Here is a 15869-nt window from a genome sequence, read left to right as displayed (position 1 = left end):
ACATATAATAAAGTATAGCTCGATTACTATTGGTCTTAAAGAAAATTTAAAAACACGGTTTTGTTGATTTTTTCAAAAGGTACATTTTTTTAAGCAAAGTGGTTTTCATAAAACAAAAACTTTTTGAGTTATTTGCAGAAAACTGATTAAAAACATTAATTTTTTTAATATAAAACTAACACTTTCGATAGCGAATAAATAGAAAACTATTAATTTTATCAAAAAAATGTGTAGAACATTTTTTGCTTAGAATGAATGTTTTTACCAACTTTTGCGGTCAAAATATAATAAAAAATTTTCACCCCTGACATGGGGTGGCATCCACCCCCATGGTAAAAGCGCCTTTTGGCATCATATAGATTTTGATCCTTGGACTATTCACTACTTATTCTCAAATTTTCAAGCAAATCGATCCATTCTGTAAAAATTGCGAGGTTTTGTCCTATTTTAAGCTTCATTACTTGGACTATTCTTTTTATAATAGATTTTGCGATCTCGGCTATCCCGTTTACAAAAAAAGCAGCAAACTTTGTATACCCAGCCTTACTATAAGATCGCTACATAAGTTCCATCTCTATTTTCATAATTAACTATTTTGATTGGGAAATAAGCCACTATTAAATTGAAAAAATAATTTTATTAACGTTTCGACGCCCAAATCGGGTACCGTTGTCAAAATACAAAATATTACTAAATTAAACAAAAATATTGTTGCTTAGTAACAAATTCTTCTAATAATTTAATTTAATCTGACTCATTTATATCGGCAATTCAGACATATATTATACTTTTTAAAGTAGAAGACTTTAAAATGGCATTGCCAATATTTTTATTAGTTGCGTATTAAATATATATAAAATATCTAATATTTTCATATTGGATATTTTCTAAAATCAGTTTCATATTGCCACATGTCTCTTTCATGTTTGTAGAATGGTCCAGAGGATCCAAACCAAATCATTAAGGTCACCTTGAGTTAATAAATGAGGCCTACTGGCTACCTCAAAACTGGGACCTTGTATATCATAATTTTCTTCTTGCTCTGGTTTAGGATTTGTACTGTCACTAATTTCTATGGATGTTGGAGTAGGTGGTATTTGTACAGTTGTCATACCTAAAAACAAGTTTAAAAATCTTACAATTGCCATGACGCCATATGGAGATTGTAAGATGTTCAAACTTGTTCGTTCCTAGGTTTGACCAACTGCAGTTCTTGAATCTGTGTGGCAGGTCAGATCGCTACAGGCAAGTTGGGATATTTTCAAGTATGTTTTGATTTACTTGTTATTCCTGTTGTATTTGTTAAGCAAAAGTAACACCCAGAACTGTGATCCGTATGTGTGGGGCCCAGTTTTTGTCCATGTCACCCATCTTAATTTCAGACCAGCCTAAATTTTTCTTTAATGTTCTCAATTCTCAAATAATTAAATATGTAGTTAAAATAATCTGAGAAGCAACAAGAAATAATTAGGAAACTGTGGTAGGTACAATGTGGTAACAAAGTAACACCCAGAACTATGATCCATATGTGTGGGGCCCAGTTTTTATCCAGGTCGCCCATCTTAATTTCAGACCAGCCTAAATTTTTCTTTAATGTTCTCAATTCTCAAATAATTAAATAGTTAAAATAATCTGAGAAGCAACACGAAATATTTAGGAAACTAAAAGGAAACTGGTAGGTACAATATGGTGTGTTCAAAATGGAACCGATCTTAAGAACTCAAAATGACAACGGAATGTCATACTAATCTGACTTTTTGACTTTGACGTAAATAATATTATACTGAAATAGAACCAAAATAAGCCCAATTCGACTTTTATCTTACCAGATCGCCATATTTTTGATGGTATCCAGTTTTTACATAATTTGGTTACTTCTACATACACACGCTGGCTATTTTCTAGCAGGTTTGAGTGCGTTGTGTTAAATACTGTTACCTTATTATTTTAAATACGTTTCAGATGAAGAGAAATATATTGACTTCCCAGAAAAGTTAATATTTAAAAGAGAGGTGATAACTACATCGCAAGATAATTTGTTAATGACACAGGATATTAAAATGTCTCATAAGAGGGAAGATAAAAAAGGTAGTATCTGTTTGTATGTTCTTATACAAATCTCTTTATTTGTCTATGACATTATATTTGTCTATGTATATGAAGACATAAATTTAATTCTTATATATAAGCTAATAACGTGTGGTAATTATAGAGGCATCACTCTACTCAACATGGCATATAGAGTGTTGTACAAAAGACTCCTCCCCTACGCTACGCCGAACTTATAGTGGGAGGATATCAATGCGGTTTCAGTCCTAATAAATCAACAACGGACCAGGACCCCGATTTTTGACCCTTCGCTTCGTTATCGATCATTCGCTATCTCTACAGATACAGACAGCGAATGATCTATAACGAAGCGAAGGGTCAAAAATCGGGTTGCTGATGTTTGCAGTGAGGCAGATTCTCGAAAAACTCTAGAATTTGGCGTCGACACCCACCACATATTCGTGAACTTCAAAGCCGCATACGACTCAGTTAATAGAGGGAAACCTCTACTTGCTGCGGTAGAATTTCAAATACCGCTTCATCTTGTCCATTTAACTGAACGTACACTCACAGGAGCAGAGAGCATGGTAAAAATCCAAAACGATTTCTCAAGACCGTTCCATTGCAAAAATGGACTATCGTGTCGCTTATTTAACCTGGCATTAGAAAAAATAATTCGAGAGTCCCAGATTAATATGAATGGTAATATATTTAACAAATCAGTACACATTCTCGGATACGCAGATGACATGGACATCATAGATAGGTCCACAGAATCTCTGACTGAAGCATTTCGGTCGTTAAGAGCATCTGCACAGAGAATGGGACTAAATAAATGTTCAGCAGACCAAATATATGTGTTGCACAAGGTCAAGCAACCCGATACCTACAAGAATAATAATTAACGACCTAGAACTGGAAGGTGTCGACACCTTATTATACTTAGGCTTGCTGCTAACTAAAGATAACAATGTCAGTGAAGAAATTAAAAGAAGAATAGTGCTCGTCAATAAATGTTACTATGGATTAAGAAGACAGATGGCCTCAAAAATGACTAAAAAAATTAAATTGACTGTCTACAAAACACTAATAAGACCAGTGCTAACATACGCTTCAGAAACTTGGTCACTTGACACACAGAATGCAAAATGCTCAAACGTTTTGAGCAAAAAATCCTAAGAAGAATATACGGAAGGTTAAAAGAACAAGGTTTGTGGCGCAGGCGTTACAACTTTGAGTTGAATAGAAGTTTTGGAGAACCTGACGTAAAATTCATTAAGGTAGCACGCCTTAAATGGATAGGGCATGTAATCAGGCGAGAGGAAGATGCCATAGTCAGAAAAGTTTTTGACCGAAGAGGGACGATATGACAACGAGCAAAAGGAAGACCGAGACTTAGGTACCAAGACAACTTAGAGTACGATTTAAAATCTATTGGAATTAGAGCATGGAGAAGAGTTGCCAAAGACAGGGGCGAATGGAGAATTGTTCCGAATAAGGCTTTTTTACTTGCTTCCGTTCCACTAGCCTACTTACAGGTCAGATTTTTGGCGCCATATTTTATGCTCAGAAGGAATGCCATCTGCTCCATGAGCTTTGTTTTCTTTAAATTTCTCTATCGTTTTGATGACTTCTTTCCTTGTTGGGATATTATCTTTTTTCATTCGTCGTCCATGCCTTCGAGCTGAATTCCAGCTTCTTGCAGCTCATCTCACTTCTTATATTTCTCCTGTTCTATTTCTAACTATTGATAATCTAGATTTGAATTCCTTATTATTCGAGGTTTTTTTAATAATTAGCAAAAATATAAAATAAGGGCCAAAAAGAGATGAAAAAAAAATAAACGAAGCAAACATGTTAGAGAATTGTCGAGATAAATTAAAGCATCTAGGCAGACCCAGACGTAAGTACTTTGCAGAACTATACCAAGAAACAATTTATAAAAACAACCTGATAAAGCATTGCACACAGAAGAGGTACAAACTAAAAACCGGAATATAGGATTAAAAAATATGAACAGATAAAAAAGGAAAATAGCAGAATGTGATTGTTCAGAAAATTTAGTGATCAATTTTTCATTTACATTTATATAGGTAACAGCTGACCAGCTAGCTAGGAAGGCAGCAGGCTTAAGAATATTAGGACCTGGTGATCTTTTTGGCTGGTCAACTGCAACAATCGCGGAAATTGTCAAATATCACTCCCACATGCAAACCGTGAAAAGATGGGAACCTTGGGAAGTCAGCATCAGGAAAGTACTTGAGAATGAAAAGAAAAAACCTACGATTGGTTTTTTAACTGGCCATTGTCAACTAAGCAAACACTTCCACACAGTGGGGCTAGTAGACACACCTCTGTGCAGGAAGTGTGAACGAGATGACGAAACTGTCGAGCATGTCCTATGTGAATGTTCGGAGTTGTCGTCATTACGGGAGTATGCGTTCAGCTAGCCTTGGCCTCCCCTACATAGGGGAGATGTCCCCTGGCGATTTGTATAGCTTCCTGGAAATGGCAGGAAGGACAATGAGCTAAGGACGACAACGGGTCAAGGTAAGGACAATGGGTCAATTGTGGCCTAAGTACTGCGGGACTTGACTCGCCCTTCCTACTCTACACAGAGATACAGAACATCTATTGTCCTTTTCATGATCATTTTTCAGTGCGTAACAAATGATAGGAAAAAGGGTAAGTCCGTGATAATACACATTTATGACATTTATTCTAACACGACATTTTAGTTTAATCTGACAGTTGTCACATTTTATTTTCAATTTGGAATAAAAACAAATCAAATGTGTTTCTTGCATTTATAAAATGGTATTTTCTTTGATTTGTATAGTCTTATAAATTATATAGATTATATTTGTAATATTATGATCTAATTAAAAAAAATATTTTTTTATTATGGCGCCATCTATCGACAACTAGAATAACTAGAAGAAATGTTATAAAAATGTCACCGACGAAATGTAATCACCGACGTGCCTTTTTTTCTGTCACACACAATTTAATGCGTTAGAAAGAAATCGAAAAACTGTGACGCACTGAAAGATGATCATGAGAAATACTGTACACATGATGATAATCATCAGTAGCCGTTTTGAGACCACAGCTGAACATAGTTCTCTCGTAAGTAATGCCATTGCTTTCGGTCTTGAGCATCTGGAGTTAATTTGTGCTAGATGCGCTTGATGTCATCCAACCATCTTGTTGGATGACCTCATCGATTACCATATACGCATTGTGTTTATTTCCATTCTAAAATTTTCTTTGTCCATCTTTCTTGTCTGACCCTGTCAACATGGTCTGCCCAGTTCTATTTCAGCGTTGTAATAATTTTAACTGCGTCCACAACACCGATTTTTCATCCATTTGATTTGGAACTCTATCTCTGAGGGATAGTGAACATTAAGACATGTCCGTACCAGGTTAATCTTTTTTGTTCTATAGTCCATTATATCTGAGTTCATTGCCATTTTTTCTTAAAATCTTTGATATTTTATCTCTTCTTGTTACTCTGCAGCTTCTCCTTAGGAATTCCATCTCTGTTGCTCTTATTTTATTTATGTTTTTTTTATTTATCGTTTAATTTTCACACCCATAAGTGATGATACTTCTTGTTATAGTGTTAAATACAGGGTGAGGCAGATAACTGGCCTATTAGAAATATTGTGTTTATTATTAAACTAAAGGCCACAGAATCATGAAAATTGAAATAAAGGTGTTTTGAAGAATGATCTATTAAATGAAAATATTTTCATCTCTTTGTAACTTCCGGTATACCGGAAGTTGCTTATAACTTCGTTTTTTTTAATGGGACACCCTGTATATTTTTACATTTTTGGATTCTCTTCGATGTCTTCTTTCTTAAAATATGAAGATTTGTAATGTTATACAGGGTATTTTAAAAGATAAATACGTTTTTTTATTAATTTCGTAGCAATATTCACACCCTGTAGAATTGTGGTAGTTTGACAACTAAAACTCTACTTACGTTCAAATGATTTTTAATATAGTCTACTATTGTTAAGAATCATTAGTATCGCTAAATTTTTAATTTAAGTATACAGGGTTGGTCGAAACTCGGAATGAGTATGTTCTGAGTTATCTTAAATGGAACACCCTGTATTTTAGTATTGTAATGAAATTATATTTTATGGTACTTTTTTATTTCTTAAGCATTCCCTATACCTAACTGCTTTAATTTGTGCTTAATTGTTAGTCGCACCAACAATCTTAACTACGTAGGTATTTTAATAGCTAAACCATTATTGGTAATTTTAAGGATCAGTCTGGATTAATATGTATTTATTTCTGAAAAATTATTTGTGATTGAATATTTTCACGGCCAACCTAATAAAATTTTACTTATTTTTTGTTGCAATTAATTTTTAGCTTGAATCACCAATAACTCACAAATTAAAGAAGTTAGGTATTCGCTCCGAGCGTTAACAAAGTGTCAAAGCAAAATCGACCGACCTGCTCATGGTGGCGGTTTTTTGAAATTTTATAAGGACGCTTTGTGTATGTTTAAATGAGACATTTAAAAAAATTTCGTGTCACGCTAGTGATATTATGTATTAATATAAACAGAAAATAAAAACGCACTATAAATTCTTCACTTTCCAATATTGATTATCAGTTTGATTTTGTATGCATAACCTCACTATCGCAGTTTATGTCAATAAATATTTATTAACGAAAAAGAAAATATTTTGTTGCACTATAAATTACAGTATAAATTAGTAACTAATGAATTCTAACAATTGTATTCGGTTATTATCACTACAAAATAAAATATTCAAGTTTAACAAAATAATCCCATAAGACTCAATGTTAAAACGTCCTTACAAAATCTGACAGCGTATCACGTGACTGTACGTAGAGGGGAGACGCACGGAGCCAATAGGGAATACTTATAAAATAAAAAAGTACTATGAAATATCATTTCATTACGAGAAAATATTCATTCCGAGTTTCGACCAACCCTGTATACTAAAATTTCAAAATTAGCTATACGCTTTGAGCTCGTACGTAGAGGGGATATTTAAAAATTCGCGAGCGCCAGTAGTGACAAGTCTGTAAACGTTTACTGGAAATTTGACATAAATGTCAAAGTGATTAATTTAAAATTAAAAATAAAAACATTAATTATAAAAAATATTAGTTGGTCAAAGCTGTGGTATATATTTTTACCTTAAATATACTTACGTTTTAAGGTACTAATGTTGATTTTTTATCCAAGAGGAGTAAACTAAAAAGACAGATTCACACTCAAGAAAGTTACTAGAAAAGTCAATAGAGAGTTATCAAGTAAAATTCTATCCATCCGTTATTTTGACACGTAAACGCTATTTTTTTACGGTATAAGTTTTAACGTATATGTAATTTTAGAGTTATCAAGTGGTCGAATTTCTGCTTCACGTTAATAGTTGGCAGCTGTCAGTCAAATTTCGTATTTGACAGCAAAATAATTAAATTTGTTTAAATTTTTTTGTTTTTGTTTTCTTTCACCCAAGATACATATTTTGTAATTTTGCCTTGTTTTGTACAATTTGGATTTCAAATTTTTCTAAAAAATATGGAAGAGATCTAACAGGCAATGTTACTTGGAGCCAATGACGATGATATAGAGTACTTAATACTAAATCTCGTTTTAAATGATACATCCTGTCTTTAATTTCGATACCTTAGAACCTGAACAAGCCAAACAGTATTTTCGGTTTGAAAAACAGGATATTCCAAGGCTTGTACAATTGTTAGGGATACCAGATATAATTGTAACAGAAACTGGTCATACCTGTACTGGTAAGTAATGCTGAGAGGAACTAAAACTTTAAACTCAACCAAACCAAAACAGTCAACCAAAACCAAGCCAAGAAAACAAAGACAAAACACCTGTTAACATACAAAATAAAATTTCATAACACAACATATTTATTTATTACATGAACATGACAGAACTGAAATGGCCGAGTCACTCCGAGTCCTGCCGAATTGGTGCGATTCGCTGCTAACGTTACCGTATTTAAGCCCGCTATCCGACCTACCGTAACGGAGCACGTTAACGTTAAAATCATTTCCGTTATTCAATATTCATACTGCGCATGCTCCATTGCTAAAATAACGTTACCGTATTCTCCTCGAGTTACTTGATAACTCTCTAATAAATTCATCTTCTTTTTTCGTTGATCATATCAGCTTTCGATGATAATCCATACATATTATATTATACGAACACATCGCTAAAGAGTTCTAAAAACGACTGTTTTAATATAAAAGTAGACTAAAAATCTAAAAATTAAAGGAATAATGCAGAAAACACAAAAAATCTCCGATATACTTAATTAACCTATAAAATGACAGAAGTGCCAATATTAAATAAATGTCATTAGTGTCAAAATTTAATAACAGTGGAGTAAACTCAAGGTTAATAGATTAGGGCGTAGGTTGTCTCATAACTGTAGACCAATCAAAGGCTGGCTTTTTAAAGGCGGGAATACGTCATCCGTACGACAATTTTAAAATTGTCATAAGAGTCAATGCTAATAAAAGGTTCAAAAACTTAGGTTTTGCAATATATTTTGAGATTTTCTTGGGTATAGGTATATTAAGTGGTTCTTATATTGGTAATTATATCAATTTTTCCCTTAAAAATCAATAGTCTGCTAACAAAAAACTAGAATTCATTTAACACTTATTATGTGTGTTTTAAATGGAGAAAACAATTTAATTAGCACAAAAATCCAAAAAAATAGAAGAAAAAGTTTAAAATCAAAAATACTAATATGTAGGTACTTACTTATTATTATGTTTTTCGTGGAATGTGCAGCACTTTTATCATTTTTGGTGGTATGCAACAACAAAAGAACGAATAATATAAATAATTTATTATTAGGTTAAAATATAAAAAAGACGTAACATAATATTAACATATTCAGACACGAGGAAATGTTTGCTACCTATTTTCTTATGTAACATTTTATTATCCATTATTGTTTGATAATGTTAAGGTATTTGGGAAATGTCCAAAAACATTATTTTGTTTCCATCTGGTTCAGGAATTTTGGAGTTGCTGTTACATATAGCTATGCTACAAATGTTAGCACCACTCATCTAAAAAATGTTTTACTATTATAACATACAAAACTACATATTATTATGTGTAATATTATAATTTTTAAACTAACTTTACACGGTTACGAAAACACACTTCACAAGTCATTACTGCCTTTGTATAGGACCCAAATAAGTAATTATAGTAATATTGTCCTTATATGCTTAAAAACTCAACAAATATTAAACAAATAAACGATATTATAAGAAAATTCCACAAAAATATACGGAAATATAACCACAAACAACTGTCAAACTTGACTTTGTCGTACGAGTGACGTAGGCATTCCCCTCCCTCTCGCTTCCGCCCACATAGTTATGAGATAACCTAACCCCTATCTATGAACCTTGGAGTAAACTTGCCTGCGGTTGGACCAATTAGAAACAAGAATTACAGCGCGGTAAATTTGAATCACTCCTCTTGGTTAAAAAACAAACAATAGTACACTTTAGAAGACCAAAAATAAGCATTTTTTCAAGATTTTTTTCTCAGAAACTTTGTTAAAAATTAACCTAAAACTTTTTACATACTAATATCTAACTCTTAGAGAATACAAAAAATATATCTTTTTTCATTTATGAACGTACACTAATATTGTAGAGGGCGCCAAAGTCGAGGCCTCGGAAAAAAGGAAGGATTCTTACGTGACAATTTACCACTATTAGTTAAAAATTCCGCAAAACAAAGATTTTACGGAAATTTGAAAAATGTTTGTGAAAAAATCGGCAGTTTTCTTTCAATTTTTCATGGTTAAAAAATATTTATTGTTTATTTTTTGGTCAAATTGTGGTAAATTGTCACGTAAGAAACGTTTCTTTTTCAAATCCAGTACGATTTTTTTGTTTCAGATATCCTAATCCTGAGATTAACTGTCCGCCATCATTTTTCGAGGCCTCAACTTTTGCGCCAACTATTTACAACTTGTAAATACAAGTTGTAAATGTAATACATACCTACTAACTAGGCATAATTTGTTAATGTGGTTTGAAAAAATTAAAAAAAAAAGAAAAAATATATATAAAAAACACATAATAAAATAATAATAACAAAAAAAATGAAACAAAAATAAGAAAGAAAAGAAAAATAAAAAAAGAAAGTAAAAAAAGTGTTTAGCACAAATTAAAATATATATTAAAAAAACAGTAAAATAATTAAAAAAAAAATCCAAAATAAAAAAAGCAACACAATGTACCTATGTATCTAAAAATAATATTGTAGTATGTACCTACTTATGTTATGAAATAAGAAATTTATGACTATGAATCTGCAATCAATCACAAACCAGTCTGGCTAATTGGCTTTGCCAAAGCCATTTTTCAAAAAAAAAACTTTTGCGCCCTCTGTAATATTAATGTACGTACATAAATGAAAAAAGGTATATTTTTTGTACTCTCTAAGAGTTAGATATTAATATGTAAAAAGTTTTATGTTCATTTTTAATAAAGGTTCTGAGAAACAAATTCTTGAAAAAAATGATTATTTTTGGTCTTCTAAAGTGTACTAGTACCTTAAATACTGAATTTAAGTTTTTTTAATGTTCCGTAATATGTAATTATAAATTAATCTATTAATCTTAGCGCCATCTACACGATAATTGTGAAAGTATCCGAAGTAAGAAATTAATATTTCATCAATAGAACGTCAAAATGATTAGCAAAATCTTAAAAAAATCGATTACAATTTAATTACTTTTTTGCGTTGTAAATATTAAGCCATAACAATTAAATAATAAATTTAAAAATTACCGGTGAAAGTTGCATTACTAATCCGCTAGGAGCGACACCAGCGAAGCTCAGAGCGTATACTAATGATTCTTAACAATAATAGACTATATTAAAAATCACTTGAACGTAAGCAGAGTTTTTAATGTCAAACTATTACAATTCTACAGGGTGTGAATGTTGCTACGAAATTAATATAAAAACGTAAATATCTTTTAAAATACCCTGTATAATATTACAAAATCTCATATTTTAAGAAAGAAGATATTGAGGAGAATCCAAAAATGTAAAAATATACAGGGTGTCCCATTTAAAAAACCAAGTTATAAGTTGCAAAGTTATAAGTTGCAAAGAGATGAAAATATTTTCATTTAATAGATCATCCCTCAAAACCCCTTTATTCCAATTTTCATGATTCTGTTGCCTTTAGTTCTCGATATATTTCTAATAGGCCAGTTATCTGCCTCACCGTATATACATACTTCTTTTTGTTTTTATATTGATGTTCTTATCCCACAGTACCGGATTTCATTTACCGTATACAGTGTTTTGTTTGTCCTAGTCTATTTTTTTTATATATATTCTTCAGTTGTACAAATACTTGTACTTGTGTGTATTAAATAAATCAATTCTTTGATTTGTTTACTTTCCTCTATTTCCAGCTATTTTATTTGTCTCTGTATTCTCCGTTCTTAGGTATTCAGTTTTCTTTAGGTTTATTTCCATCCCATTCTTAGCATATTCTTGTAGTCTATTTATTGGTACTGTATATAGATAAATAATTTCAGACGCTGAAAACAGATCTACTAAAACAGTACCTACTACAACGAAGAGTACGGAACCCCGATGGGACCAGTGGACTCAGTGGTCGCCTTGTAGTGTCAGCTGTGGAAGAGGTAGAAATATTCGATGGAGAAATTGTCGAGAAAATTGTCGTGAAGCTGAAACAGAAATGGAAGAGAAACGTTGTCAAATGCCTGCTTGTCCTCAAAAATTGTTCGGCTTGATCAAATTATGATACCGTAATCATTATTAAAGATTAAAAATTTATTGGGTACATGTGCAATTTTTTATGTCCTAAAGAAGTATCCTACAATAATTTAGAAATAAAGATATAAATATTTTAAAGATATTTATTCACGCTTTGCAACCCATGCTTCGCTTGATTCGGCCAAATATCTTCTTCCAAGCTTATTTATCTTTAGTTACTGTTGCAATCTTCTGACTTAACTTTTTCAAATTATTTTCAACACTGTCTAGTCAGCTAAGAGGATGTACTTCCACGATTTCTCCAGAGATATTAAAATTTGTTTAACCATGAAGGAGAAAAAGTTAATATAGAGAAACTCTGAGATACCACAATAAAAGAGCTTTATTAGAAGATCGAAAGAAAAAAATAAAGCAATGCGAATAACGGAAGAAGACGGAATTGATGTCAGTTAGGAAAAACAGTTTCAAATTTTGTTCAAATTCAAAAAACAAAACATTTTCAAATCGATTTTTCTGACTATCTATCTAGAAAATGTCTGACCATGTATCTAGTTTCTAGAAAACTATGTATTCTACCGACCTAAATCAAGAGTACCTTTTAGTACTAAAATACCTCACAATTTAATAATCCACTATAAAAAATTCTTAAAAGTTGAAGACAAAAAAGTTATGTGATAAAATAACTGTTGCACTACCCAAAAGGGACGCCTATGACCAGTACTAGAAATTTGCAATTTATGGAATCAATGTATCTCTAGAAGAGAAACGGACATACCGGTTTTCGTTTTTTTAAATAGAAGCATTCTAGAGGTATTAAAAAAACTAATTAAAAGACGACATGTTCAAAGAGCACTAAGCTCTCTTAGCAAGAATTTTCGGACTAGGTGATTTGGCTTAAACCTCAATATTTTGAGCCCAGGAATTTACAGTTTAGATATTTTCAATTAGCAATGAAACTCTTATCTAGAATAGGTAGCTCTAACGATTTGGTATTTAACAATGTTGCAACTGTAGTGAAAAACTATGGTAAATTCAATTTTTGTTCTTTTTGACGTTTTTTGTGAATTCGCAGTATGGTGCAACACTAAATCATTACTCGACAAGTATTCATGAATACTTTTACAATCTTCTAATATACACACTGTGAACATTCGAAAAGCTGCCCCAAAGTGAATTCAAAGAAGCTATTTTGTCTTCGAGACTGTTTATTAGTGTTTATGGAAGGATACACAGTATATTTATTGAAAATTTCTTCTTCTGCTGCCAGCTGGCTGAACCTTTTTCGCAGTAGAAATACTTTTATACAAATCAGTTAAGCTTTTTACCAGCGAATCTGCAACGTTATTTTGTATATTACAATCTTCTTGAAACATCTCATCTGTTGTGTTAATTGTAAGTTTAGCTTAGGACTTCATTCTTTTTATGTCATCAAATTGTGCTTTCCTTACAGTAGCATTTGAGCTCGGTGTTTGACAATATAATAAAAGAGCTCGACTATTGGTTTGTAGATATTCAAATATAACTAAGCTTTGTTTTTAAACCAAGAGGAGTAAACTAAAAAGACAGATTCACACCCAAGAAAGTCACTATACTCCGTCTCACCTTGACTACAGTATAAGGAACATAGGCAATGCAGTTCTTATGAGAGTTTTTAGCGCTGTGAGGCCGATTTTATTAAAAAGAATTTGCAATCGAAGATTAGAGAGATTAAATTACAACTGTTTTAGAAAGGCAATCTACAATTTTCGGATTTATATTTAATATTATTTGGTATATGATAGTTATTACGCATAAGAATCCTAAAATTGTAGATTGCCTTTCTAAAACAGTTTTAATTTACCTAATCTCTCTAATGTTCGATTACAAATTACTTTTGATAAAATCGGCATCTCCTCGCTAAAAACTCTCATAAGGACTGCATTGTCTATGTTCCTTATACAGTAAAGTCAAGGTGACACTATAGAAAAATCACGAAATACGTCTTTTTTGGTTGATCATATCGGCTTTCGACGGTAATCCACAAATATTATATTATACTAATATGTGCTAAAGAGTTCTAAAAATATTTTTTTATATATATATAAAAGCAGACTAAGATTCTAAAAATTAAAGGAATAATGCAGACATTACAAAAAATCGCTATGAAATGCCAATAGTGTCAAAATTTTATAAATGTCATTAGTGTCAAAATTTCATAACAGTGGAGTAAACTTAACTGAGGTTGGACCAATTACAAACAAGCATTACAGCACAGTAAATTTGAATCCTCCTCCTGGTTTAAAAACAGACCATAGTTGTGAAAATTTGAGCATGAATTTAATAAATTGTAGAAAAAGAGAATTTCAAAATACAGAGATGTAGATCATTTTAATGTAGATATGCAGATATTAACAAAAATATAATATAACTTATTTTAAAAAAATGTAACGAAATATTAATTACAATGCTATTATTCAGAATATTCTAAAGGTTGTATACCTAAGTTATCTTCGGAAGATTCAACTTTATTATTTATTAATTGAAGCTTAACATAATTGTCAACACTTTTTAAATTCTTACATAAACCTTTAGCGTGAGCATTTATCTGTTGAATGTCTGTATTAAATTCATTAATTAAATCTTGATACTTTTCTGCAGTGCTCCGAATTTGTTCTGATCTTTCACTTATAAAACTCTTATCTAGAATAGGTAGCTCTAACGATTTGCTATTTAACAATGTTGCAACGGTAGTCAAAAATTCTGGTAAATTCAATTTTTGTTCTTTTTGGCAATTAGGTGTTTTTTGCGAATTCGCAGTATGGTGCAACACTAAATCATTACTCGCCAAGTATTCATGAATACTTTTACAATCTTCTAATACACTGTGAACATTTGAAAGGCTGCTCCAAAGTGAATTCAAAGAAGCTATTTTGTCTTCGAGGCTGTTTATGGAAGGATACACGGTATATTTATTGAAAATTTCTTCTTCTGCTGCCAGCTGAACCTTTTTTGCAGTCGAAATACTTTTATCCAAATCGGTTAAGCTTTTTACCAGAGAATCTGCAACATTCTTTTGTTTATTAGTATCTTCTTGAAACTTCTTTGTTGCTGTATTAGTTCTAAGTTTAACTTCAGATGTAATTCTTTTTATGTTATCAAACTGTGCTTTCCTTACCGTAGCATTTGAGCTCGGTGTTAAACAATATAATAAAAGGGCTCGACTATTATTTTGTAGATATTCAAAGATAACTAGTTGTGATAATTTTAACATGAACGTTATAAATTTAAATCCACCAGGTGAAATTAAATGAGAGGCCATTATAGGGGGAATATTTGCATGTGTGTAATGGTTATTCAACTCATTAATATACTTTAATAATTCACTCCGAAATTTTGTTTCTCCCTTAATATCATAGGGACGCCATGATTTTAACTTCTCTTTTGTTAATTCACGATTCAAAGCATCCAACAAGTAGTAAACGACTTCGTAAAAAGCTGCCTTGTTTTTTTTAACAAACATGTCTCTCTTGAAAACTCTATCAAACTCTGAATGAGTTTCATACACTCGTGTTAATAGATATAAATTATTATAAAGCTCTTCGTGAAGCTTTGCTTCAAGATTTCTAAACGTTTTTGCGTCTGACATTGTTATAATAACTGTGGGGATATTCTCTAACTCGAACTCGACATGACTCGACTAATGTTTTGAATAACTTTTCTTTTTATTACCCGTCTAAAATTTGAATCCAAATATTTGAAAAGATTGTCAAGTTGACAATGTCAACATCAATGTCAAAAAGGACTTCTTCTTTTTATAGAAGAAATATTCACACAGTTGGCTGCATACAATAGTTTTAAAAAATTCCAAAGAAGTGTGAAACCCGCGGTGAAGGTGATTCTTCGCAATTATCAACACTTTACACGGCTTTACACTTGACTGTTAGTTTCTTTATTCTTTTAATTAATGACGATCTAAATAGATTCAATCAATATTCATACGAGCTTCAGCTTCA

The 15869-nt window shown here is 31.6% G+C and overlaps 2 protein-coding genes and 1 long non-coding RNA gene across 3 annotated transcripts; 1 reads left to right on the top strand and 2 right to left on the bottom strand.

Moving 5' to 3' along the window:
- The first annotated feature begins 1767 nt into the window (after positions 1–1767).
- On the top strand, positions 1768–12015 carry LOC114338383 (isthmin-like). The gene is made up of 3 exons (XM_050658772.1): positions 1768–1908; positions 1963–2088; positions 11676–12015. Exons 1-3 carry the CDS (start codon positions 1845–1847, stop codon positions 11903–11905), a joined length of 420 nt encoding a protein of 139 aa, XP_050514729.1. The 5' UTR covers positions 1768–1844; the 3' UTR covers positions 11906–12015.
- LOC126889983 (uncharacterized) lies at positions 8925–9505 on the bottom strand. The gene is made up of 2 exons (XR_007700245.1): positions 9240–9505; positions 8925–9165 (listed from the first exon to the last, which is right to left on the bottom strand). It is a non-coding gene; the product is annotated as an uncharacterized LOC126889983 (long non-coding RNA).
- A 2210-nt stretch (positions 12016–14225) lies between the features above and the next one.
- LOC114338378 (uncharacterized) lies at positions 14226–15869 on the bottom strand. The gene has a single exon (XM_028288966.2). It carries the CDS (start codon positions 15500–15502, stop codon positions 14327–14329), a length of 1176 nt encoding a protein of 391 aa, XP_028144767.2. The 5' UTR covers positions 15503–15869; the 3' UTR covers positions 14226–14326.

Source organism: Diabrotica virgifera, chromosome 8, assembly GCF_917563875.1.
Source record: "Diabrotica virgifera virgifera chromosome 8, PGI_DIABVI_V3a".
Lineage (NCBI taxonomy): Eukaryota > Metazoa > Arthropoda > Insecta > Coleoptera > Chrysomelidae > Diabrotica > Diabrotica virgifera.
Note: the sequence above shows the minus strand (reverse complement) of the source record. Positions and strands in the feature narration are given on the sequence as shown.

Coding starts and splice junctions, on each gene's coding strand:
- LOC114338383 (XM_050658772.1), top strand. CDS start 1,845: ATGGTATCCAGTTTTTACATAATTTGGTTACTTCTACATACACACGCT. Junction 1,909..1,962: donor CGCTGGCTATTTTCTAGCAG/GTTTGAGTGCGT, acceptor AATACGTTTCAG/ATGAAGAGAAATATATTGAC. Junction 2,089..11,675: donor TAAGAGGGAAGATAAAAAAG/GTAGTATCTGTT, acceptor AAATAATTTCAG/ACGCTGAAAACAGATCTACT.
- LOC114338378 (XM_028288966.2), bottom strand. CDS start 15,502: ATGTCAGACGCAAAAACGTTTAGAAATCTTGAAGCAAAGCTTCACGAA.